We start from the raw sequence: 27,223 nt of genomic DNA, 5'->3' as shown, positions 1-27,223 counted from the left end.
TACGTGTCAGTAGTCATTTAGGCAGGTTACCTTAGTGTTTTTGGTCACAGGCACTATGGTGGTCTGCTTAAAACATGTTGGTATTACAGATTCGGACAGGGAGAGGTTGAAAATGTCAGTGAAGACACTTGCCAGTTGGCTAGCGCATGCTCGCAGTACACGTCCTGGTATTCCGTCTGGCCCTACAGCCTTGTGAATGTTGACCTGTTTAAAGGTCTTACATTGGCTGCGGTGAGCGTGATCACACAATCTTCCGGAGCAGCTGGTGCTCTCATGCATGTTTTAGTGCCATTTGCCTCGAGCATAGAAGTAGTTTAGCTCGTCTGGTAGACTCGTGTCAATGGGCAGTTCTCGGCTGTGCTTCCGATTTGTTAACTCTCATGGACAGACTACCAATCTGACTAAATTCTAGATTTTAGTTCTGGGTTAACTGGTATTACACAGTCACAACATATGGCTTGATAGACTTTAAATACACCTACATCTGAAATGTACTCCCTTTGACTACAGTTTGAAAAACAGTTATTTTCTCCATCACTGTTTCATGTTGAGCAACACTGCCCCCTGTTGTTCAGTCACTGTATGCAAATATGACAGTAAGTGTGGAGGGTCAAAGAAAGACTCAATTTCAAGTCTGGCTACACATATGCAAGACAAAATAATACACTCAAAAAGATGTACAAGGCCCCCCCCCATGTCAGTTCTATATTCTTGACTAACCCGTTTCAGCTTTGAAACAATGCAATTCAAAGAAATGTATTTCTATACAGAGTTAAGAAATATATTTATTCTGGACGTAAATTACAGCAATAGCCCAAAACAAAAGTGAAATTTGGACAATCACACGTTAAACCATTACATAGAGAATTAACATGTTTTACAATATCAGGCTTATAGCTGGATCAGAGATAATGTAATGAACTACAGAGAAGGATGCCATCTTTATGACTACGGAAGCTAGTTACGACCCTGTAGCATCGGGTGTAGTCTTTAGGGCACACCATAGCGAAATACTTTACAACGGAAACACAAATGATTCTTTTTGGACAAGTTTAGGTTCTCCCTTATTCAGCTTTTCGCTTCCATTTGGTCCCTATTGAATACACCCCAGCTATCACCTCTGGGAGGCTAGCTAGCCAGAGCAATGAGCTATAGCCTAGGGAGTTCTGGGGCAGTATGTATCAAGCATATCAGAGTAGGAATGCTGACTTTGGGTCAGTTTAGCCTTTTAGATCACAATGAATAAGATTATTTGGACAGGGCGGAGCCTGATCCTAGATCACCACTCCTACTCTGAGATGCTTGATACTGTTGAAGTCAGAAGTTTACATACACTTAGGTTGGAGTCATTAAACTTATTTTTCAACCACTCCACAAAATTCTTGTTAACAAACTAGTTTTGGCAAATCAGTTAGGACATCTACTTTGTGAATGACACAAGTAATTTTTAACACAATTGTTTACAGATTATTTCACATTATCACAATTCCAGTGGGTCAGATTACATACACTAAATTGACTGTGCCTTTAAAAAGCTTGGACAATTCCAGAAAATGATGTCATGGAGTTAGAAGCTTCTGATGGCGTTAGAAGCTTCATCATTTGGAGGTGTACCTGTGGATGTACTTCAAGGCCTACCTTCAAACTTGGCACCTCTTCGCCTAAAGAGTTAAAAGTTAAACTATTTAAAGGCAATGCTACCAAATACGAACCGAGTGTAAATAAGCTTCTGACCCACTGGGAATGTGATGAAAGAAATAAAAGCTGAAATAAATCCTTCTCTCTACTATTATTCTGACATTTCACATTCTTAAAATAAAGTGGTGATCCTAACTGACCTACGACCAGGGATTTTTACTAGGATAAATGTCAGGAATTGTGAAAAACTGAGTTTAAATGTATTTGGTTATGGTGTATGTAAACCTCCGACTTCAACTGTACATACGGAGCCTGGATATCGTCTTTGTTGTGTTATTGTAACCACACCATTCCATAACAACCATTATACAGTGCATTAGGAAAGTACTCAGACCACTTGACTTAACATTTTGTTACAGCCTTATTCTAAAATAGATAAAATAAAATAAATGTCCTCATCTACACACAATACCCCATAATGACAAAGAAAAAAAAGCTGTTTAGACATTTTTGCAGATTGATAAAAAAAAAACAGAAGTACCTTATTTACATAAGTATTCAGACCCTTCGCTATGAGACTGGAAATTGAGCTCAGGTGCATCCTGTTTCCATTGACTATCCTTGAGATGTTTCTACAACTTGGAAGTCCACCTGTGGTAAATTCAATTGATTGGACATGATTTGAAAAGGCACACACCTGTCTATATAAGGTCCCACCGTTGACAGTGCATGTCAGAGCAAAAACCAAGCCATGAGGTCAAAGGAATCGTCCGTAGAGCTCCGAGACAGGATTGTGTCAAGGCACAGATCTGGGGATCCGTGTTTCCCCTTGATGAGGGTAAAACATTTTTTAAATTTTAGAATAAGGCTGTAACATAACAAAATGTGGAAAAAGTCAAGGGATCTGAATACTTTCTGAATGTACTGTATAAGTATTCATTTCTGACCAACAATAAAATAACCTAAAAAATAAACATTCCTTCATTGCACTTTGGTTACAAATAAAGTGAAATGAACACGACAAGGAACTTTATCAGTTATACAAATTGTTTCATTCCGTTTTTCTTCGAGCAGTTGTTTTGCTTCTGAATGCAAATGCTAACAAATGAGCCTGTTTTATACAACAGTTTGTCTAGGTTTGTCAGAATATAGGCTTTGCTACAAAAACATGTTCAAATAAACAAACTATCAAAACGCACACATACAGTCAAGAACAGAGAATTCACTTGTGTGATCATGGAGAAACAGATTCCCTGTGCAGGTGTTAGCAGCGATTCCCTGTGCAGGTGTAAGCAGCATGACAGCCAGTGGGAGCTGACCATATTGCAGTGTCAGCCAGTCAGAGCTGACCATGTTGCAGTGTCAGTTAAGGCCAAGTGAAGAGACTGGATGTGCTGCTCAGTAGATATACTGTGAACAGCTAAAATACATATTTGAAACGTGAACAAGTTGTACACAGAATGTCCCATGATTTGATGGCTTGTGCCTTTACAACATCAGCAGCTATACGTAGTCTCGTAAGATTGTCCAGGAGAGAATCAAGTGTCTACGACGAGGACGTCTTAAGGTAGTGGAAAGGGGAGTAGTATGCATGGACATGGGAATAGTATGACATTCGACATCACGCCATTTGGTAAGGGGTTTCATTTTGTCCACCACAGTTTCCTAGAGTGACGAGGGTTGGTGAATAGGGGGACAGGGTGAGACTGATAGCGGATGGGTATGGTCATCTATGTAGTGTTTTCAGGAGGAACGACCCTCTGGCGGGCAGTCTTGAGCCTCTGGCGTTGGGTTGGAGGAGAGGTATGATTGCTCTTTGAATCGGACGGCTGGGTCTCTGTCTGTGGAGATCCGGTGTCGCCCAACATCTCACGCAGGAACTTGAACTTGGACAGGAAGAGCTGCCAGACAACATACCAACCTGAGGAGCCAAAAATAACAAAAGTCCTCAATAGAAAGTGCACAGTGACCGTATATGAATCAAACAATTAATTTGTTGTAATTTATTTTTATATACACACTGAATAACAATATAAACACAACATGTAACAAAGTGTTGGTCCCATGTTTCATGAGCTGAAATAAATAATCCCACCAATGTTCCATATGCACAAAAAGCTTCTCAAATCGTGTGCACTAATTTGTTTACGGCACTGTTAGTGAGCATTTCTCCTATGCCAAGATAATCTATCCACCTGATAGGTGTGGCATATCAAGAAGCGGATTAAACAGCAGGATCATTACACAGGTGCACCTTGTGCTGGGGACAATAAAACATCACTAAAATGTGAAGTCCTGTAACACAACGCCACAGATGTCTCGAGTCTGCAGGAATGTCCACCAGTGCGGTTGCCAGATCATTTAATTTCTCTACCATAAGCCAGCTCCAACCTCATTTGAGAGTTTGACAGTACGTACAACTGGCCTCACAACCGCAGACCACGTGTTACCACACCAGCCCAGAACCTCCACATCCGGCTTCTTCACCTGCAGGATCGTCTAAGACCAGCCACCCGGACATATGATGAAACTGTGGGTTGGCAAAACCGAAGGAGATGTGTCCCGCTGCATGAAGTAAATGGTGGTCACACCAGATACTGCCAAAAAATTCTTCCCATGCATGTGAAATCTATAGATTATGGCATAATTATTGTATTTCATTAACTGGATTTCTTTAGATGAACTGTAACTCAGTAAAATCTTAAATTGTTGCATGTTGCATTTATATTTTTGTTCAGTGTATATACACAAGATAAAGTCCAAAACTTAACATCAAATAAGTCTTTGTTTTCCACACATAGGTATGCATAAATTAATGTAACTGGGCCTCAACAATAATTGATTATTAATATCAATTATTGATCATCACACTTTGTGATTATTATAGACAGATAGGGTTATTATTATAGGTACAATTAGATGTTATAGACAGATGGGGTTATTATTATAGGTACAATTAGATGTAGCCTACAAAGATATGATAATGAAACAGGAGACTGCCTGACTGGATGATGCTGCAAGACAATCCTGTCGAACACTGCTCAAGCACAAAAAAAGAGACTCAACTGATATGTATCAATTATTTAAACTGATCCAATTAATAACAGCTATGAGGGACAAACCTCTAATAACATGATGTCTTGAGAGATTATTATTTGTATAGACAACTTTGATCTATCTACTCAACATTTTGAGAATGAAAAAGGTCAAGACGGTTACTGCTCACTCAAGAAAGATAGATGGCAGGTAGCTGGATATGAAACACCATGGCAAGCACTAAGTATAATAATGGCTGAATGCTACATAGCTAGCCTACTGTACCTAACAGCTAATACGTTTCACAGCTGTGTCCGAGTAATGTCATTTCACATTACATTCAAGAAAACTGAAAAAATTAAGTCAAAATATTATGTTACTTACCAAACACCATGAAGAGCAACGCACACACAAGGGTGGCCACAATAACCAGCACAGTTAGACCAACGCTTTGCCACATGTTTGTCTTCTTGTCAGGGCTAACTAGCCAGCTAGCTTCTAGTTAGCTAACGCGTTACAAAGTCAAAGTTGCTGACAGCTACGTTAACTCCCCAATTCGCGTTACCGTTCAGTCCATTAACTCATTCACCAGACTGACACTGACAGACAGTTTACAACTGTTGTTTGCCACAAAAATAACGTTAAAACATAATTCATTGCTTCAACATTAGTGGAGAATAACGTCACCTAACTAGCTACTGCGGCGAAGGAAAATAAATCCCTCGTTGCTGAGTGATATGGTCTCGCCGCCTGCAAAAATGTCAACGTCGGTTTGCAGTGCCAAAATCATGGACGGATAAAGTACCGTTCATATCTAGCTGCATTATTGCAACCTGAACGATTACGTTTGTAAAAGAAAGTAGATATTACAAAATTGGTGGTGGAAATTAGCATGCGCAGTAGGCTTAAGATACGCGTTGCATTTTGGGTACAATAGTCAATAGAGATCGCCAGCTTTTAGTTCTAAAACCCGGAAATGATTTACCTCTGGTTCGTTCAACCGTTCCAATGTGAAAGTGAATGGGGAGAGAATAGGGTTTTGGGATTAACGCCGAAAATAAGGTCTGAGGTTAACACAAGTTTATGAGATCTATGAGATAATATCAAACATGACATTTATAAATTATGAAGCCTTTAAGTGCTTTTTTTAAAATTACATGTATTTTATTTAACCTTTATTTAACTAGGCAAGTCAGTTAAGAACAAATTCTTATTTACAATGACAGCCTAGGAACAGTGGGTTAACTGCCTTTTTCAGGGGGAAAACAACAGATTTTTACCTTGTCAGCTCAGGGATTCAATCTAGCAACCTTTCGGTTACTGACAATTATTTCTTCCAATCTAGTTAGACCTATATCCCCCAAAAAGTGACATATTTAGAGTGATTCACACAACTGGAGTACAATCTGTCAGATCAACAACGACAGATCAACAAGTCAAATCAACAACAAGCATCTGGATTCGTTTTTCTGACATCTTCAACCAAGCTGGTGAAAGCTTTCACTAACATTGTGTTCAGGACACGTTTTCACAGCTCCCAGTCAAATGAAGGTCTTTCATCTTTTCCATATAGATCTTGTCAAACATCTCACTCTGGGCCACTGTGAACATAGTCTTCCAGTCCCCCACCTACCCTGATTAGAGACATAACAGACAGTATGGTATCACTTTATATGTCTTTTCAAACTGCATTGGTCTTAGCCCTGGGCTATTTTAGCCCCAGGCTAGCCTGGGCTAGTTTAGCCTGCATTCGCACAAGCATTTATTAAGCCTGGACTAAGCTTTGGCCCTGGCTAAGGATTTAAGCTTGTATTCCAAAACCCTGAGCTAACGGACAAACAACATGCTACCAACATTCGTTCACTGACACACAACCAATGTTATAAGCAATAAGACATTTATTAGCACATTATTTGCTCTTGCTTTTAGCCTAGCGTTTAGTTTCCAACAGTGATGGTTTGTTTGTATAAACCTTGCTGTCTGCCAATCTGACCTTGGAAACAATCAATATGTTTCACTTTTGAAATTCAATCTGGCCCATTATTTTTTTGATCTGGCCCGCTATGCACGTTATATGGGTTTTTGTCCTCAGGATGAAATAGTACCAATTTCCTTATCAATCTAGCGTGCATTACAGGCATCACGAGTATATGTAAATGAAGTAACAGTGCAGATTTTGTGATTGGACAGTGAGCATTCTAGACGTAGAACAATCCAGTTTCACTAGATATTTTGGCACCGTGTTTCTGGGGCTAGCCCCAAAAAGTTTGTACTAGCCCAGGGCTAAGGTTGGTGCTATCCCACTTTAGGATGTGCAAGAACACTTGCTTAGCCCCGGGCTAAAATCTCCCTTAGCCCAGGGCTTGGAGGCTCTTAGCCCTGGGATAAGGTTCAGTGTGAATGAGCAGTATTTGGATAGTCCCAAATAGATTATTTGTATGTTCAGTAGTCAACTAACTGTCAACAACATTTCAACTAACTATCCACTAGTATTTTTATCTTTTCTTTGGTGAATTTTTTACCATTAATTTAAATTAACTTTATTAATATGAACATACCATACCTTTTTGATTCCAGGATCCACTTTGTTCAAAAATTGCAGGATGCTGTATATCATTTTGAGTCTGTGGGTTTTCTTTCATGTTCTTGAAGGAGGGTTTGTCCACTATTGTGTCAATGGTTTTGTCATCCAGGTTTTTAACCAAGAAGTTTGATATCCTGACAACTGCACCTCGTGTGTCCTGAAAGAAATTGTTGTTGTGTTGCTGTTTGATTAGTCTTACCAATATGCAATCCATTGTTTTGTGATCTGATCATTATAGAAATTAATTGACCTTGATCATATCCTCAAATGTCAGTGAAAGGGTATCAAATGAATCTTTCTGAGCATACCAATCAGCAACATGGTCAAACCAAGAGCCCCCGAGAACTAAGAAATACATATATTTAGGTTATTTCACAATGACACGCTTATCATGTGCATTGAAGAGGCTATAGATGTGTTTGAGCAATCAATTAAATCAATTGCATGCACTTTATTAAGCCCTTTTACATCAGCAGTTATCACAAAGTGCTTTACAGTCACTTGACTTAGACCCCAAAGAGCAAGCAAAGCAGATGTGAAAACACAGTGGCCAGGAAAAATGGAGATAACTGAAATGTTGTGTTATGATTACCATTCCCCAAAAGAAATTGAATAACAAATGTATCAAAGTCAGGTTCGCTCTCAAGGGCTTTCATGAAATTGTGGAGATGAAATAAGGACACTGCAACATATTTTGGGTTCCTGGCTATGTAGACCACCTGAAACAATTTACACAGTTAAAATACAGCCTTATCAATAGACATTTAATGCAACAATAAAAACACAAATACAGTGTATTTTCACTCGCAAATACAGTGTATTTTCACTCACAAATAAAGTAGATTGATGTAAATTAACTTGTTTCTTAAGGAATTATTGTTAGCATGCAGGTTTTTTTAAATGTCTTTCTGAAGATGTTTTTCAAACATAATCTGTGTACAGTTTTATACATTTTATACTACAGAAATAGCATATACACTAAACTGTGTCATACCATGGATTTCACTGGCAGTTACCATTTTGCCTTCATTGCATGTGATCTCTCTCTCTCTTACCTTTCCCTTCTCTCTCAGTCCTTGAGGGAGTGAAGACAAATGCAAGTGAGACACAAAGGTCCTTGGTGATGGCATGTTGTTGTAGTCCACTTGTTTTATATTCTCCTCAAACCAAGGCACCAGTTGTTGGATTGATTGTTTGTTACATCCCTCTGTCATTTGATCACCATGATACAATAGGGACAAAATATTATGTATCCATGTAGTTCCTGTGTTTTTTAAAGAAATATAATCTGGGCATTTGTGAGATTACGTTGCACATTCACAGTACAATCCCAAAATTCATGCAGAATTGAATATGTTTTGTAGTGTAGTCTACATGTCGCTCTGTAGTAAGTACTGTATGGTCCTATAACCTACACTATGTCAGATGCATGGTTTTACCTGACCGTGGGTAAGTAAATGTCTCCAGAGACTCAAGGTGTTCAACTTGATGCACCCCTCTGATCACCCCTCTGATCAGGTTGATCCCCTCTCTCATCCTTCAGTTAAAACAGGTATAACCACCTATTACGGCTATTAGGTTCAAAACTAACATTGTCTTCACAAGTACATATATACCCTCTACTGGGCAGAGTCAACTCTTTGCACATCTCGACAGCCAATACATCTGTTGCTAGGCAGGTACTTAAGTGATGTGTGTGATAAAACTGTTCTTTCTCCCTTCAAGTGACCTGACCTCTGCTCATATTCCTCACTAATCCACAGCTATCCACCTTTATCAGTGACCACAACCATGTGACTGTCTTTTACCTTAATTAGTAAATCTCCAAGCCCCTAGCTCTTATCCAACCTCCATTGACCCCACAATATACATTACTCATACATGTACCCATTAACTTGTAGTTTAACAAGTATTTCAAACTAGAACCCAACACGACCTACAGAATGTTTCTGAGAAAATTCCACACTTTCAACAAAGATTTAAGATCAGTTTGGAGGAATCTCTAATCTGACCTTATTTCACCATGTACTAAAGTATAGAAGTTCTAGAAACTGATTACAGCATGTCCAAGTGATTGGGAGTCTTCCTGGCTGCCTAACAAGCATGCATTGAGGTCGCACTGAGGTCATGTGAAACAATGGTCAATGCGAAGCTGATACAGGCAGAGACAATAATTTTGTATATATAATTACCCCTTCCCTCAAGACATTGAGTCATCAGTCATATTTGATACATTTCCAATTCATATGTAACAAAGTCATACATTTGCTCTCAAGGACTTTTGTGCAATTGTGGAGATGAAAGAACACTGCAACATATTCCAGACATACAGTCCCTCAGAGAGTCTTTCTGTCCAACAAGATCACATCATCTCACTGACGGGCTGCTGTCAGTTTGTCCATCATCATCAGTCCCGCAGGGGTGTTACTGTACATCCACATCTGAGATTGTTTGAGGCCCTATACTTTTTCCCAAGCTTTACCCGATACTACACTGTTCTTGAACACTTTGTTATTGCTTTTGCTTCCTTCCTGATGACAGTGCAATTCGCGGGATGATGGCATGCAATATCTTTCTGTTTTCTGTTACACCTCTGGTAGCTTTGTTATAACAAGACCTTAGATCAGTAATCCTGTAACCACCATACATTATAACGGTCATTAACATCATAACAGTTGACATCAGCTAAGCTTGTATCAACTGTGACAGACTGTCTTAATCTTAAGTCAGTTTTCACTAGAAAAAAGTTAATAACAGTAGTTATGAGCTAACTGTTTTTCTGTCAAGTCAACATTATGGCTTTGTCCCAAATGACATACTAATGACAATGGCCCATAAGGCTCTGGTCAAAAGTAGTGCACTATATAGGGAACAGCGTGCCATTTGAGACGTAACCTTAATTCCCCAGTCAGCCCTCATGTGACCCTGCAGCATTAATTATGTTTTAAACCTTTAAAACTGTAACAAACATCTCTCTGCCTTCTTTGGGAAAATGACAGGTCAAGTCTGGATGTGTGTTTGTTCATATGTACATCTGTGTGAAACCAGGTGTGTTTAGTGAATTCTATACCTTGCATAAATATTTGCCCATGGTAGAAGTGGTCAGAAAGGGTTAATTTTGGACCTGACATTTGCAAAAACATTCAGGAAATGGTCCTCCATTTTGAATACCCCACCCTACCATGATACATCCATGTCTTCATCACTGAAAAAGTTGAACAGTTGAGTTTGATTAAAAAACACCCCTGGTCTAGTTCCTCGTCATGAGAAACAGTGTGTGTGTGTGTGTGTGTGTGTATTGACAAGCGACCTAGTCAATATTTTATTTAACTAGGCAAGTCAGCAACCGTTCGTTTACTGGCCCAACGCTCTAACCACTAGGCTACCTTATTAGTGGAAGGAGCAGTACAATGTAAGCACACTGATGGCATTGTCTTATGTCAGATAGCACAACTATTCCTCCTGCACTGAGAGGAACGAGTATTGTGAAGGAGTGACAACATAAAGTAAGACAATGCAATAATGGAGAAACTGTTCCCTCAAAATGAGTCATGAATTTATTAAACAAACAACAGCAGTTTGGTGAATTTCCTCATTCTCAAAATAACTATTATATTTTCCCATCAGCAATAATAGCAGTGAATAGCACGTATGAACAGCTCCCAGCACAATGAGTCACAACAGAAGTTTTGCAGTAGAAAGACTTACAACTCCCCCAAAAGATGAAAGCTTATCAGTACCACTACCAAAACTGTGACAAAACAAAATAACTTTCCTACATATTATCCATTGTCACATCATGTTTCATCTGTAAAGCTTTGTCTAAAACATTATAAACATTTGGGGAGAAACTTTCACAGACTAATTTATAACATTTAATTCTGATACTCCACATCAGATCCATCTGTTTTGGCTGTTCACCAATACATGTCTCTGTGTTGCTACTTGGTCACACTGTGCATGATCTAACCCATCTCACGTCTTGATACAAAAACTGAAATTAATTGCTCACTGAAGAAAAGAAAAAAACACCCTTGGCAGCTAATGAACACACATAGTGCATTCAGAAAGTATTCAGACCCCACATTCTGTGACAACGCCAAAGCAAAAACAGTGTTTCAGAATTTTTGCAAATATATTAAAAATAAATTGTTAACAACAGTATTCAAACCGTTTACTCTCTACTTTGTTGAATCACCTTTGGCAGTGATTACAGCCTCAAGTGTTTTTGGGTATGACACTATAAGCTTGGCACACCTGTATTTGGTGAGTTTCTCCCATTCTTCTCTGCAGATCCTCTCAAGATCTGTCAGGTTGGATGGGGAGCGTCACTGCACAGCTATTTTCAGGTCTCTCCAGAGATATTCGATCGGGTTCAAGTCCAGGCTCTGGCTGGGTCTCTTAAGGACATTGAGACTTGTCCCGAAGCCACTCCTGCGTTGTCTTGGCATTGTGCTTAGGGTTGTTGTCCTGTTGGAAGGTGAACCTTCGCCCCAGTCTGAGGTCCTGAGTGCTCTGGAGCAGGTTTTCATCAATGATCGCTCTGTACTTTACTCCATTCATTATTCTCTGGATCCTGACTAGTCTCCCAGTCCCTGCCACTGAAAAACATCCCCACAGCATGATGCTCCCACCACCATGCTTCACCGTAGGGATGGTACCAGGATTCCTCCAGACGTTAAGCTTGGCATTCAGGCTAAAGACTTCAATCTTGGTTTCATCAGACCAGAGAATATTGTTTCTCATGGTCTGAGAGTCTTTAGGTGCCTTTTGGCAAACTCCAAGAAAATCACATTGTAGGATTTTTAAATTTATTTATTTGCAAATTATGGTGGAAAATAAGTATTTGGTCACCTACAAACAAGCAAGATTTCTTGCTCTCACAGACCTGTAACTTCTTCTTTAAGAGGCTCCTCTGTCCTCCACTCGTTACCTGTATTAATGGCAGCTGTTTGAACTTGTTATCAGTATAAAAAAGACACCTGTCCACAACCTCAAACAGTCACACTCCAAACTCCACTATGGCCAAGACCAAAGAGCTGTCAAAGGACACCAGAAAGAAAATTGTAGACCTGCACCAGGCTGGGAAGACTGAATCTGCAATAGGTAAGCAGCTTGGTTTGAAGAAATCAACTGTGGGATCAATTATTAGGAAATGGAAGACATACAAGACCACTGATAATCTCCCTCGATCTGGGGCTCCACGCAAGATCTCACCCCGTGGGGTCAAAATGATCACAAGAACGGTGAGCAAAAATCCCAGAACCACACGGGGGACCTAGTGAATGACCTGCAGAGAGCTGGGACCAAAGTAACGAAGCCTACCAACAGTAACACACTACGCCGCCAGGGACTCAAATCCTGCAGTGCCAGACGTGTCCCCCTGCTTAAGCCAGTACATGTCCAGGCCCGTCTGAAGTTGGCTAGAGAGCATTTGGATGATCCAGAAGAAGATTGGGAGAATGGCATATGGTCAGATAAAACCAAAATATAACTTTTTGGTAAAAACTCAACTCGTCGTGTTTGGAGGTTAAAGAATGCTGAGTTGCATCTAAAGAACAGCATACCTACTGTGAAGCATGGGGGAGGAAACATCATGCTTTGGGGCTGTTTTTCTGCAAAGGGACCAGGACAACTGATCCGTGTAAAGGAAAGAATGAATGGGGCCATGTATCGTGAGATTTTGAGTGAAAACCTCCTTCCATCAGCAAGGGCATTGAAGATGAAACGTGGCTGGGTCTTTCAGCATGACAATGATCCCAAACACACCGCCCGGGCAACGAAGGAGTGGCTTCGTAAGAAGCATTTCAAGGTCCTGGAATGGCCTAGCCAGTCTCCAGATCTCAACCCCATAGAAGGGAGTTGAAAGTCCATGTTGTCCAGCAATAGCCCCAAAACATCACTGCTCTAGAGATCTGCAAGGAGGAATGGGCCAAAATACCAGCAACAGTGTGTGAAAACCTTGTGAAGACTTACAGAAAACATTTGACCTCTGTCATTGCCAACAAAGGGTATATAACAAAGTATTGAGACTTTTGTTATTGATCAAATACTTATTTTCCACCACAATTTGCAAATAAATTCATTAAAAATCCTACAATGTGATTTTCTGGGAAAATTTGTTCTCATTTGTCTGTCATAGATGAAGTGTGCCTATGATGAAAATTACAGGCCTCTCTCATATTTTTAAGTGGGAGAACTTGCACAATTGGTGGCTGACTAAATACTTTTTTGCTCCACTGTACATACATTCTGTAAGAATATTGCTCCTCAAATACATTACTTTTACCCATCGAATACACTCGAGGGTCTAGAAAGATTTATTAAATAGATACAACTTGCATCAACAATCAATTGCCTCCGGTTTTATGTTCGAGGCAATATAAGCGACCTAGTTCCTGAAACACTTAGCAAGAACACATTTGGCAAAGGAAATACAGTAGGAAGATCAATGATTCCCTAAAGTGGAAACACAGATCTTTATAGTAGATTGGACATTTTTTCAAGAGAAACTCTTTCAACTGAAAAACTACAAATCCCTCCATCTCAGAGCAACGAGCCAATCACAGGCCCTGAGAGGATCTCAGGGTGAGGATCTCAGCAGCCAGTCTCTGTGGGTCCATGAGATGGGGGAACATGTCCATTGCCCTGTCCACCAGACGGCCGTTAAAGATGGCCAGCAGCTTCTTCCTGACATCCTTCCTCTCCCTGCACTCCCCATGGGGGCTCGGCTGTGTCCGGGCAGGGGACCAGTGTCTCTGCTGCTCCACCTGAGCAATGCAATGGAGAGTCTGAGGATAAGTCCCAAACGGGTCTGACCAGAAGGTCTGCTGTGAACGGTGGACCCTGCCCTGCTGTTGGAAGTCACTGGGGTGGCTATACTGATGCATACTAACTGGATACATTGGTATTCCATAGTTGGCGTAACAAGGGGGGTAATAGGTCATCATGTCTGGGTTGTGGGTGCTGGCTGGGCCCATGCTGTGGTGTGGGCTGTGGTGTTGTTGGTATCCTGCACTGGGGCCTGAAGGCTGAGGAGCATGGGAGCAGCAGCTACAAGGCAGGTCGCTAGGGAGAGAATAGCGTTGTTGTTTCATACTGGGGGCAGACTTTGACTGGCAGTTCCTGTACCCAGCGTTGCTGTAGTGATCACAGTGGTTTCTAGAGGGGTCAGATGCCTGGCTCTCGAAGGAGCCCAGCCCAGAATCTAGCCTCTCTTGAGAGCCACTGTTCAGGGCCGAGTCCAGGTCAGTCGGGGAATGTCGGTTGGTGCTGGCCTTCTTAGCTGGGGACGTCCAGCTGGAGCGATGGCCTCCCTTGAGAAGGAGAACATTCTCACTGGTGAGGCCTTTCTTCAAGGAGCCATTCCACTGTTCTAGGGTCAGTTTCTGAGCCATCTGCTCCTCCAGGGAAAGGCCATAGGCAAGTCCAGGACCTGTGGTGGGGTGTTTCTGTTGTGACCAGGGCAGCTTGGCCTTCTCCCGCAGCTCGTCAGCCAAAGAGCGATTGGATTGGTTGACTCGCTCCGGGTGGTAGAATTTACACTTTATTCCATAAGTGCATTTCCTTCCTGTATTCATGAAAAATAAACAAGAGTTAATTAGTACCGCTGAGTTTAAGCACATACAGTACATTTATTACATCCATTACAGTATTTGTGTCCGTTTGTTAATAATTATTTGGAAATGTTCCCTCCACCCATATGTAAGGTCAACCACAGGATGACCCCAGTAGAGATGTGATCTCACCGTAAGGACATGGCTGTTTGCGTGGTAACCGAGGAACCTTCCGTAGAAAGTTCTCCAGAGTGGGACCATGGCGACCCAGGGGGTCATCAGGGGGCATGAACCTGAGAGAGGGGGAGTGGAGTTTAGATTAGTATACATTAGCCACAGTGTAGTATCAAACAATAATGCATAATTTGCATATATTAATAGTTAAACATTCATAAGCATTTATAATGTCTCATTCATGAAAGTTATACAACTGTAACAACTGCATTATCAGTTAAAACATGAGTTATTCATCCAGTGTGCAGATTTTATGGTTAATAATAAGCTACCACAAGACTTACTTGTCATTGACGAACGAGAACATGAGCAGCCTCTCCTCGATGAAGCGCTTCCACTCCTGTCTCTCGCCCTGAAGGTCACGGTATGTGTCGTTGGATACGATGACGCCGTCTGACTCGTACGCCAGCTTGACGATGAAGCGATCATCGTAGCAGACCACACGTCTGCCCGCTACACGCCGCGAAGGGGTGAACACCATGATTTTCTTTTTCTCCAGCTCACGCAAAATGTGTTGATCTTTAGAGTAGAGAAAAATATTAATGTTAGATAACTATTTAATTAGTTAATTAAGATCAATCATGCATTCACATACTAATTCACTTGTTTCCCCTGATCTTTGTGTAAGATGTTTTTTTACCAGGCAACAAATTCTTCACAAAACTTTACTTTCTCTCATGTTCTCCCTCTCCTGGGGGAAACATGTCATCCTTTGCTGACAAACTTAATTGGAACTCGAGCAACTAATATGCTCTGATAGTGTGCTGGCTATATCATGCATGCTCAACATTGATATGATATTTGGCACACACATATTAAAAAGGACAAAGTTTAATTGATGAGCACCAGATATTTTACATCTTTCAATTAAACCCAATTGAAAAATATCTATATGTACAGTGAGGGAAAAAAGTATTTGATTCCCTGCTGATATTGTACGCTTGCCCACTGACAAAGAAATGATGAGTCTATAATTTTAATGGTAGGTTTATTTGAACAGTGAGAGACAGAATAACAACAACAAATGCATGTCAACATTGTTATAAATTGATTTGCATTTTAATGAGGGAAATAAGTATTTGACCCCCTCTCAATCAGAAAGATTTCTGGCTCCCAGGTGTCTTTTATACAGGTAACGAGCTGAGATTAGGAGCACACTCTTAAAGGGAGTGCTCCTAATCTCAGTTTATTACCTGTATAAAAGACACCTGTCCACAGAAGCAATCAATCAGATTCCAAACTCTCCACCATGGCCAAGACCAAAGAGCTCTCCAAGGATGTCAGGGACAAGATTGTAGACCTACACAAGACTGGAATGGGCTACAAGACCATTGGCAAGCAGCTTGGTGAGAAGGTGACAACAGTTGGTGCGATTATTTGCAAATGGAAGAAAAAGAACTGTCAATCTCCCTCGGCCTGGGGCTCCATGCAAGATCTCACCTCGTAGAGCTGCAATGATCATGAAATCATACGCCGTGAAGGACTGAAATCCTGCAGCGCCCTCAAGGTCCCCCTGCTCAAGAAACACATATACATGCCCGTCTGAAGTTTGCCAATGAACATCTGAATGATTCACAGGACAACTGGGTGAAAGTGTTGTGGTCAGATAAGACCAAAATGGAGCTCTTTGGCATCAACTCAACTCGCCGTGTTTGGAGGAGGAGGAATGCTGCCTATGACCCCAAGAACACCATCCCCACCATCAAACATGGAGGTGGAAACATTATGCTTTGGGGGTGTTTTTCTGCTAAGGGGACAGGACATCTTCACCGCATTAAAGGGACGATGGACGGGGCCATGTACCGTCAAATCTTGGGTGAGAACCTCCTTCCCTCAGCCAGGACATTGAAAATAGGTCGTGGATGGGTATTCCAGCATGACAATGACCCAAAACACACGGCCAAGGCAACAAAGGAGTCCCTCAATAAGAAGCACATTAAGTTCCTGGAGTGGCCTAGCCAGTCTCCAGACCTTAATCCCATAAAAAAATCTGTGGAGGGAGTTGAAGGTTTGAGTTGCCAAACGCCAGCCTTGAAACCTTAATGACTTGGAGAAGATCTGCAAAGAGGAGTGGGACAAAATCCCTCCTGAGATGTGTGCAAACCTGGTGGCCAACTACAAGAAACGTCTGACCTCTGATTGCCAACAAGGGTTTTGCCACCAAGAACTAAGTCATGTTTTGCAGAGGGGTCAAATACTTATTTCCCTCATTAAAATGTAAAAATTCAATTTATAACATTTCTGACATGCGTTTTTCTGGATTATTGTTGTTATTCTGTCTCTCACTGTTCAAATAAACCCACCATTAAAATGATAGACTGATCATTTCTTTGTCAGTGGGCAAATGTACAAAATCAGCAGGGGATCAAATACTTTTTCCCCCTCACTGTATGTATGTATGTATGTATGTATGTATGTATGTGTGTGTATATATATATATTTGAGACAAACATCATATAAACATTTGAGCATATACAATATAGCTGGCTTTTGGCATAAATTGGCAATGGATAAGGCATGAGGATAATTGGCTATGGCAATAACAGTTACTATAAGTCAGCCAAGCCAAGCATCCTGTCATCACAGCAGCAGCTCATTGTGTGAGGACAATTTTTATGTGCAACAGCAGGAAGTAATAAAGATGTTGAGAAAAGTCCCTAATTTAATCAGATGAATAAGAGGTGGTTTGGAGATAAAGTTCAGCACAAGTTGCAATTTGGAAACAGAAAAATAATGTTTCCCCTCTTGCTCTCAACACTGCTCTCACCAAGAGTAGGGGAGTTGCATCACATTGAACTCTAATCCGTTTTTGTGCCCAAGTTGTTTGCCTCAAGATCCGTAACTGACAAAGGCCAAGGTCAAATGGTATATTGTTTCTTGCTCAAACACAAAACAATTTACCTTTCCAGACCAAAGAGACACTCTCTACTCAATCATTGAGATTGTATGCACATTTCTTGCAGTCAATATATCCCATAAGGTATTCAGTAGTAGAAAAAGTACCTAATTGTCATACTTGAGTAAAAGTAAAAGATACCTTATTAGAAAATTACTCAAGTAAAAGTCAACCAGTAAAAAAACTACTCAGGTAAAAGTCAAAGTATTTGGTTTTAAATATACTTAAGTATCAAATGTAATTGCTAAAATATACTTAAGGTTTCAAAGTAAAAATAATTTCACATTCCTTATATTAAGCAAACCAGGCAGCACGATTTCCTTTATTATTATTATTTTTTGCAGATAGCCAGGGGCACACTCCAACATCATTTACAAACAAAGCATGTGTGTTTAGTGAGTCCGCCAGATCAGAAGCAGTAGTGATGACCAGGCTCTTGATAAGTATGTGAACCATTTTCCAGTCCTGCTAATCATCCAAAATGTAAGAAATATTTTTGTGGGTCAGGGTAAATGTACAGAGTAAAAAATACATCATTTTCTTTAAGAATGTAGTGGAGTAAAAGTAAGTTGTCAAAAATATAAATTGTTAAGCACAGATACCCCAAAAAACTCCTTAAGTAGTACTTAGTGTTTTTACTTAAGTACTTTACACCACTGAATGTATTATATAATTTTCCCTATGTGCCATCTCTCATTTTAAAAAGCATATAAACTCAAAATTCCATTGAGTGCCGAAAACAAAATGTCCATCCACTATATGTATTGAGGAGGAAATCTACTGGATTACATAGGCTACAATGAGGGCTGTTGTGTGATACAGAAAAGGAAGTAAATATTGGGCCCTGTGTGGTGTATTCCCGACATCCTACCTGTGATGGGGACATCTGGTCTGGGCTGCTCCTTCCTCCATGAGGGAACAAACACAGTGATATCAGTATGACCCCTGTCCAGGAAGAAGTTCACAGCCAGCTGGATTCCCAGGCAGGAAAACACTTCCTTGTTCCCGTGGCTACAACAGAGGCAATAGAAATAAATATTGCTGAGCAAGCAAGCCAATCAAATCCTTCTTTGTACACTACACTTCCTTGTTCACGTGGCTACAACAGAGGGGCAACAGAAATAAACTGTTTGGCTAAGCAAACAAATCACGTTCGCAATAACTTATTTGTGTGGTCAGAGTAAGTGGCACCCTATAACCTACATAGTACCTATGACTCTGGTCAATATAAGTGCACTATGTAGGGAATATGTTCAGACTGGTGTTGTTCATGTTTTGCTGTGTTCTAGTGTACTATGGAATATATTGCTTTCTTATTCTTGACACTTCTCCCAGTCATATTTAAGGTTAGAATTACCTTTCTAAGTGTTCTGATATTTATAGCTTGGAGTTGTATTTTTATGATAACATAGCTACAGTATTTCACTTTTTAACGTGTATAGTATTGCTTACTAGGTGTGTCCAATCAATTGTGTTACCACTCCCTCTTCAAATTAGGGCTAATTGGAAAAGCTGTTCAAGAGGACATTGTATTATTTCTTTGTATTCCCTGATGAAAGCCATTCAGCCGAAACGCGTCTGATTTTTAAACCTTATTTCTATTGAACATGCCATACAAATAAAGGCATTTTAATTAATTATATGAAGAGTGCCTTGGTCCTTTCTTTTTAATGACCAATATTCAAAAATCTACTTAGTAGGGAAAATTTTGAGACATGAACAGAATGCATCAGTGATTGGTATTTCCTAACTGCTACACCTGCATTGCTTGCTGTTTGGGGTTTTAGGCTGGGCTTCTGTACATCTCTTTGTGATATCAGCTGATGTAAGAAGGGCTATATGAATAAATTGGATTTGAATTCCCCCAGATGATGCTAATGAAAATTATTCTAGTAGATGGAATGGCTTTCCCAAAAACCTTCTCAATTTAATGTTAACTAAAAAGTTGCCTAGGCTTGCTTACCTAGCAGAATGAGAATGATTATTTGTATCAATCCAGTGGGTATTTATTTGGCAAACCGTACCATATATGCGCACATAAACACAGCTAAACAGCATCTTGCTAGGTGAGCACTCGAATTAAAGGGTAACTATACCCCAAAATAAAAATGACTTTTTTTAACCAGTCTTCAAAAGTGGTCTCCTGATGTGGTGGAAGAATTGTGAACTAAAAAAAAGAACTAAATTGGAGTTTCTATTAATAAAGTGTAACCTTGAGAGCAAAAACATGGAAACACAAGAGAAAACTTAAATGTGTAAAATTACAGAATCAGACAAAAAATATATATATTTTATAGGGCCCTACTATGACATTTACTTTTTGCATCTACGTCATATTCCTGAGTCTACCTTTAACAAAAAGGTGTTGTGGTAAAGATTGACTGTTGCACTGGTAAATGTACACAGTGCATTCTGAAAGTATTCCTTATTCTAAAATTGATTAAATTGTAAAAAAAAGTACTTTGTTGAAGCACCTTTGGGAAAAGGAAAGGGGAGACCTAGTCAGTTGAACTGAATGCATTCAACTGAAATGTGTCTTCCGCCTTTGGCAGCGATTAGTGTTCTTGTGTATGATGCTACAAGCTTGGCACACCTATATTTGGTGAGTTTCTCCCATTGTTCTCAGCAGATCCTTTCAAGCCCTGTCAGGTTGAATGGGGAGCGTCGCAACACAGGTATTTTCAGGTCTCTCCAGAGATGTTCGATCGAGTTCAAGTCTAGGCTCTGGCTGGACCACTTAAGGACATTGAGACTTGTCCCGAAGCCACTCCTGCGTTGTCTTGGCTGTGTGCTTAGCGTCGTTGTCCTGGAGCAGGTTTTCATCAAGGATCTCTCTTTACTTTGCTCCATTCATCTTTCCCTAGATTCTGAGTAGCCTGACTGGCTTACGTCTGTCCACTCTACAATGCAGGGTTTAATTGGTAGAGTGCTGCAGAGCTGGTTGTCCTTCAAAAGGTCCTCCCATCTCCACAGAGGAACTCTGGAGGTCTGTCAGAGTGACCATCGGGTTCTTGGACACCTCCCTGACCAAGGCCCTTCTCACCCGATTGCTCAGATTTCCTAGAGCCGGCCGCCCTGCCAGAGTTTTGGTGGTTCCAAACTTCTTATATTTTAAGAATGATGGAGGCCACTGTTCTTGGGGACCTTCAATGCTACAGACATGTTTTGTTACTTTCCCCAGATCTGTGCCTCGACACAATCCTGTCTCTGAGCTTGGTTTTTGCTCTGGCATGCAATGTTAACTGTGGGACTTTATATAGACAGGTGTGTGCCTTTCCAAATCAATTGAATTTACCACAGACTCCAATCAAGTTGTAGAAAAAGCTCAAGGATGATCCGTGGAAATTGGATGCACCTGGGCTCAATTTCAAGTCTCATAGCAAAGGGTCTGAACACGTGTAAATAAGGCATTTCATTTTTTTATTTTAAGCATTTGCAAACATTTCTAAAAACCTGTTATTGTTTTGTCATCATGGGGTATTGTGTGTAGATTGATGAGGAAAACAATTTATGTTATCCATTTTAGAATAAGGCTGTAACATAACAAAATGTGGAAAAAGTCAAGGGGTCTGAATACTTTCCGACCGCAGTGTACATGTATTATCCTCATCAAAGGACAGTCAGTAAATGCAACGCAATCAAGCCTGTTCCTGTTAGACTGAACTGATTTGCATGCTCAGATTTGCATACCTGAGCAATAAGGGAGAGATGTGCCTGTACAGGTGTGAGTGTATATCAAACTGGGAAGGAGGCCAAAGAAGTACGAGGAGCAGTGGCTGGGGGAGTGAGATAAAAGGTTGAGGCTTCCTCCATACTAACTCCAGCCACCCAAGTCATAGACTGTTCTTTCTGCTACCGCACGGCAAGTGGTACCAGAGTGCCAAGTCTGTGACCAAAAGGCTCCTGAACAGCTTTTACCCCCAAGCCATAAGACTGCTGAACATGTAATCAAATGGCTACCATTACCACTTGCTTTGACCCCCTTTTTATTTGCACTGAGTCTCTTGCACTGGCTCTATGCACACTCACATACTACAGTAACACACCAACACACATGCAAACTACCTGTCCTCCAGGACACCTACAGCACCCGATGTCACAGGAAGGCCATAAAGATCATCAAGGACAACAACCACCTGAGCCACTACCTGTTCACCCTGCTATCATCCAGAAGGTGAGGTCAGTACAGGTGCATCAAAGCTGGGACCAAGAGACTGAAAAACAGCTTCTATTTCAAGGCCATCACTAGCACTGAGAGGCTTCTGCAAACATACAGACTTGTAACCATTGACCACCTTAATAATGTTTACATATCTTGCATTACTCATCACATATGTATATACTGTATTCTATCTATTGCATCTTAGCCTACGCCGCTCTGACATTGCTCATCCATATATTTATATATTCTTATTCCATTCTTTACTTAGATTTGTGTGTATTAGGTATTTATTGTGGAATTGTTATATATTACTTGTTAGATATTGCTGTACTGTCAGAACTAGAAGCACAAGCATTTCACTACACTCGCAATAACATCTGTTTACCATGTACAATTTGATAGATGCCACACACACTTTCACATACGCTGCTACTCTATTATTTATCCTGCTTGCCTATTCACTTTTACCCCTACCTATACATACATATTACGTCAATTACATCATACCCCTGCACATTGACTCGTCGGTACCGGTACTCTGTGTATATCGTCTCGTTACTGTTATTTTATTGTGTTACTATTTTATTTTTGAAAACATTTTCTTACATTTTTAACTCTGCATTGTTGGGAAAGGGCTTGTAAGGAACCCTTTCCCGGTAACACAGTCAAATTAAATAAAATTGGATTTGTCATCTGCACTGAATACAACAGGTACAACAGACTTCTTTTTGTTCTACTATGCTATTGACTTGTTTATTGTTTATTCCATGTGTAACTCTGTGTTGTTGTCTGTTCACACTGCTATGCTTTATCTTGGCCAGGTCGCAGTTGCAAATGAGAACTTGTTCTCAACTAGACTACCTGGTTAAATAAAGGTTAAATAAAAAAAATATATATTTTTTTTTTAAGTCTGTTGTACCTGTTGTATTCAGTGCATATGACAAATACAATTTTATTTAATTTGACTGTGTCACCTGATAGTGACTGAGTATTGAGGGCTGAACCACCATCCCGACTTCCAGCTAGATCGTAGTTATTAGGTTTGGTGCAGGAGTTTAGCGTGATAAGGAAATGATCTGTTCTTGAGGACAGGAGGGGGAATTCTGCCGGTAAAGTACAAACCACAAGTTCCTTCCTAGAAACAGTCACTGGAGAGATTAGATTAAAGCTGGTCGAAGCCTGTATCTATGTGTATTCCATGAACATTATCCATTAAGAGTGATTATATGTCTACATTATGTCCACCCCTCCACTTTCTGCAATTAGAGCACAGATCTGAGAGCACGACTGATTTGTTTGTAATGTTCACAACTGAAGAGCACTTTAATGCTGACTCAAAGACTTATTAGTAGTGGAGGTGGAGGTACGAGGAGTCCTGATGAGTGGCCAGTAATGTACATAACATGCAGATGTCACAGACCCCTGATACCTTCCTCAATGCAAACCAATTAGGTATCCTCAGGACCCTATAAAAACACAGCTGAATAATACATTCTGCTATAACTATCACCAGCAAACAGCAATTCAAGACACAGGTAGTTTCCACAGACACAGATTAAGCCTAGTCCAAGACTAAAAATTACTTTCTTTGAAGAATCTCAATTGAGCATGCTTTTTACATTTAAGTAGACACTCTTATTCAGAGCAATTTACAAGGAGCAATTAGGGTTAAGTGCCTTGCTCAAGGGCACTTTGACAGATTTTTCATCTAGTCGGCTAGGGGATTCGAACCAGCAACCTTTTGGTTACTGGCCCAACATTCTCAATCGGTACACTACCTGCCGCCCCTTTTAATCTAGGACTAGGCCTTATCTGTGTCTGGGAAACCAGTCCTCAGACCCACAGCATGTAATTCTCTACTCACCTCATAGCCATATTACTCCCATCGATCACTATGGGTTTCAGGTCATCTTCCTCCTCACTGGCTGCATCCTCCCAAATTGGTGGAGGGGTGAGGGGCAGGCTACTAAGGGTCTCCCCTCTAGCAATCAGGACAGACATGGTAGTTGGGGCTCCCTCCTTCTCCATCCCTTCTGGGCTGGCTCCAGTCTGCACCAGCTCCCCCAGAATCCTGTTAGTGTCTGTGTTCAGGCCAAACTTCTGCAGCACGGTCTGGACCTGCGCTGGGGAGTAGCCCAGTTTACGGTAGAAGTCCAGCTGAGCCTCTCCAGGGTCTGTGGCGTTCTTGCCACTCACCTCTGGAGCAGAGCATTGGGTGCCACTCTGGTGCATTCTCTCACAGATGGGATAGGGTGGATGATGATTGTGGAAGGCAGGCAGAGCGGAGAGCCATCCGTCTGTTTCGTGGGGCTCTGTGGGGCTCAGACGGGCTGTGTAGGAGAACTCATTCCATGGGAAGACCTCTGCGACTGGGTACAGCTTTGGGATGGGACAGACTTCTATGTTCATCTCTCTTCGGGCAGTGCTCATATGTCACACCTGTTTAAAAAAACAACGTTGTTTTGGTTGTGTGAAGTAGTATAAAAAAAATGTTTTCCCCGATCATATCAATACCATTAGGTTTAAAAACAATACAATCTAATGACAGGTCACATCTCACTTTAGTATTGAAATTGACGTCTGTATTAGTTCTCACCAAAAATACCATTAATAATCAGTTCATTTTACAGTTGTCACAAAATACTAATAATTAGTGATCATGGTTTAACAGCGTCCCCCGCTCATTTCTGTCAGTATCATATAATGAAGCCTAAATAAATGTATTGTATTCCTTCATACACTGTACATTTACAGTACCCTTATTTTGGTCAGAAAATACATGTCTGTTATTGATATAGTTCTACTGTATTATACTTTGACTGGGCTACACTTCTTTTCAATGGATAGCGGCGGTTATTGATTAATTCGGCCTATAGTGTCTTGGTTAATTTTATCATTGCCTAGGTCTATTGTCAACCACTGCAGTATTTTCAGGAAATTAAATACATTTTCGGTGTTCATTCCCAGAGACATGTGTCAGAGACATGCAAAATGTATCCTTACAACCTGAGTTTACCTTCTTTGATTTGTTCTACAAGTTAGTTTTGGAAAATCTAAAACGTCTGACTTCATGAGATGTTGACACCGTTATCTAGCCCAATGTAGGACTGATGGGTTACTCCTTAGTCCAAAGACCGTACAATTTCTGTTTAAAGGGCGAATTGGCTCTGAAACAGCCAAATACTCCATGTCAACGTGAATCGATTCTCAATTGCGGTACAATAAACAAATCCCTCTACTTTCATATCAAATCTAAATAAATTTAACAAATACAAAATCCACACTTACTGTACCCCGTGTTAACCGATTTTAGCACAATTGTAGCGGATGGTATTTTTCAGTGACAACACGTCTGTGGCATCGGTCTTTCGTTTACACACAGGTGTTTGGAGTTGCAGATATTCAATTAACGTTAGCACAGGTAGGCGAGTCCACTGACAGTCTTCCGTGGACAAGCGTGGTAATATGGCAGTGTCGGAACCCTAACTTTACAATAGGTGTGTATCAATGTAACGTTTTGTTTTTTGTAAATTATCTCTCGCGGATATGAAAGATAAGGTCCTTATGCTTTCAAAACCATACCCCAAGCGATGCGTCTTTATGTTCCGACCGAGCGTTGCGCTTCTTATCAAAAGTCCCCCATACAGAAGACTCCTTTGCCCAATGATCAAGGGCTACATGTTCCCAAATAAGAAACGAAGTAAACCCGTTAACGTAGTTATCCTACTTACCAGTAATTTATAGTCCAACAGTTTCGGCCATTCATGTTCGTGTTGTTATCCATGTGAAATATCTTGCTCTGTTATGAGCAGTTTCACGGTGGACAGTAGGCTACAACAGTATATTGGAGGCGATGACGTCAGTCATACGCTTCAAACTCTGAACAAGGAAATCGTGTTTTGTTTCGCTATACTTTTTTTCACACGTTTATTTATTAAAAACTCGGCAAGTCGGTTAAGAACACATTCTTATTTACAATGACGACCTACCGTGGAACAACTTCCTTGTTCAGGGCAAGAACGAGAGATTTGTACCTTGTCAGCTCGGGGATTCGATCCGGCAACCTTTCGGCCCCACGCTCTAACCACAAGGGCTACCGCCCCTGTTTGATGTAGCAATGTAAGTTGTTGATCATGTTGTATTATGAATAAACGATTTAAAAAATAAATAAAAAACGTTTTCCGTTTTATTTTGGTAAGGAAAGGAAACAGGCCAACGGCAGTTGATCATTTATTGTCTGACGGAACACTTGATTCAAAGCCTTTTACAAATAAGTTTCAAGGGCGCCAATATTGTTATCAACTAATCGATGGTATGATAAATGTATTTAGGCCAGAGACGTATTGGCTATTATTGCTACTGCCTATCCTATTTTTGTAGGCTAGGCTACCATAAGACATTTTGATTTCTGCTTGTTTTATTATAGGTTCACATCTCCCCTCTCTACCTGTATTTACCTCCTGGTAAAGGAACAGAGTCAACATGGGGTATTTAGCCAGTAGTGTCATCAGTTTTAAGATTGCCTAACTTTGATTACCATTGATGGGTAATTATGTTTTTGACTCACATCATATAGTTAATCAAGCATTATCTTATATCTGAAGTGATCATTGGCTGATACAATAAAGTATGATTTCTTCTTATTTCTGTAATGTATAGAATATGGATGGATCTTCCTTTCTAAGAAGATTTGTTGTTGATGTAAAGGGCAAAGGCTGGTAGTATTGGTGAGTTTTTCCCTTTACACTGTCTGCAAACACTGTTATAGGGCACTGTCTATTTTCTACTGTCTATAGCCTACTGTACGATAGCCTATAGCCTACTGTACGATAGCCTATAGCCTACTGTACGATAGTCTATAGCCTACTGTACGATAGTCTATAGCCTACTGTACGATAGCCTATAACCTACTGTACGATAGCCTATAGCCTACTGTACGATAGCCTATAGCCTACTGTACGATAGCCTACTGTACGATAGCCTATAGCCTACTGTACGATAGCCTATAGCCTACTGTACGACTCACAATAAATACAGGAAATATGCATTTGAGATTCCATTGGTAAATAACTGCTCTACATTTTCCTTCACCATAAAAGGAAGTTAAAGGCCAACTG

At 40.5% G+C, this 27,223-nt stretch overlaps 3 protein-coding genes across 4 annotated transcripts; all 3 read right to left on the bottom strand.

Annotated features, from left to right (window-relative positions):
- Positions 1-767: 767 nt before the first annotated feature.
- Positions 768-5,615, bottom strand: LOC135549728 (small integral membrane protein 13-like). Its single transcript, XM_064979982.1, has 2 exons — positions 5,059-5,615; positions 768-3,559 (listed from the first exon to the last, which is right to left on the bottom strand). The coding sequence occupies exons 1-2, from the start codon at positions 5,132-5,134 to the stop codon at positions 3,369-3,371; spliced, it is 267 nt and encodes an 88-aa protein (XP_064836054.1). The 5' UTR covers positions 5,135-5,615; the 3' UTR covers positions 768-3,368.
- Positions 5,616-6,189: 574 nt separating this feature from the next.
- On the bottom strand, positions 6,190-8,794 carry LOC135549278 (amine sulfotransferase-like). The gene is made up of 6 exons (XM_064979297.1): positions 8,698-8,794; positions 8,314-8,522; positions 7,851-7,977; positions 7,509-7,603; positions 7,233-7,415; positions 6,190-6,303 (listed from the first exon to the last, which is right to left on the bottom strand). The coding sequence occupies exons 1-6, from the start codon at positions 8,792-8,794 to the stop codon at positions 6,190-6,192; spliced, it is 825 nt and encodes a 274-aa protein (XP_064835369.1).
- Positions 8,795-10,792: 1,998 nt separating this feature from the next.
- On the bottom strand, positions 10,793-26,216 carry LOC135549727 (ribonuclease ZC3H12A-like). Of its 2 annotated transcripts, none has more exons than XM_064979980.1 (6): positions 25,838-26,216; positions 23,971-24,545; positions 18,816-18,955; positions 15,333-15,567; positions 15,007-15,107; positions 10,793-14,828 (listed from the first exon to the last, which is right to left on the bottom strand). In XM_064979980.1, the coding sequence occupies exons 2-6, from the start codon at positions 24,534-24,536 to the stop codon at positions 13,822-13,824; spliced, it is 2,049 nt and encodes a 682-aa protein (XP_064836052.1). In that variant the 5' UTR covers positions 24,537-24,545; positions 25,838-26,216; the 3' UTR covers positions 10,793-13,821. The 2 variants fall into 2 exon arrangements, with proteins under 2 accessions (XP_064836052.1, XP_064836053.1); XM_064979981.1 differs by lacking the exon at positions 25,838-26,216 and adding an exon at positions 25,395-25,640.
- Positions 26,217-27,223: the final 1,007 nt, after the last annotated feature.

This window comes from Oncorhynchus masou, chromosome 12 (genome assembly GCF_036934945.1).
Source record: "Oncorhynchus masou masou isolate Uvic2021 chromosome 12, UVic_Omas_1.1, whole genome shotgun sequence".
In the NCBI taxonomy this organism is placed as follows: domain Eukaryota; kingdom Metazoa; phylum Chordata; class Actinopteri; order Salmoniformes; family Salmonidae; genus Oncorhynchus; species Oncorhynchus masou.
The sequence above is the reverse complement of the archived record's forward strand: the minus strand, read 5'-3'. Positions and strand labels throughout refer to the sequence as shown.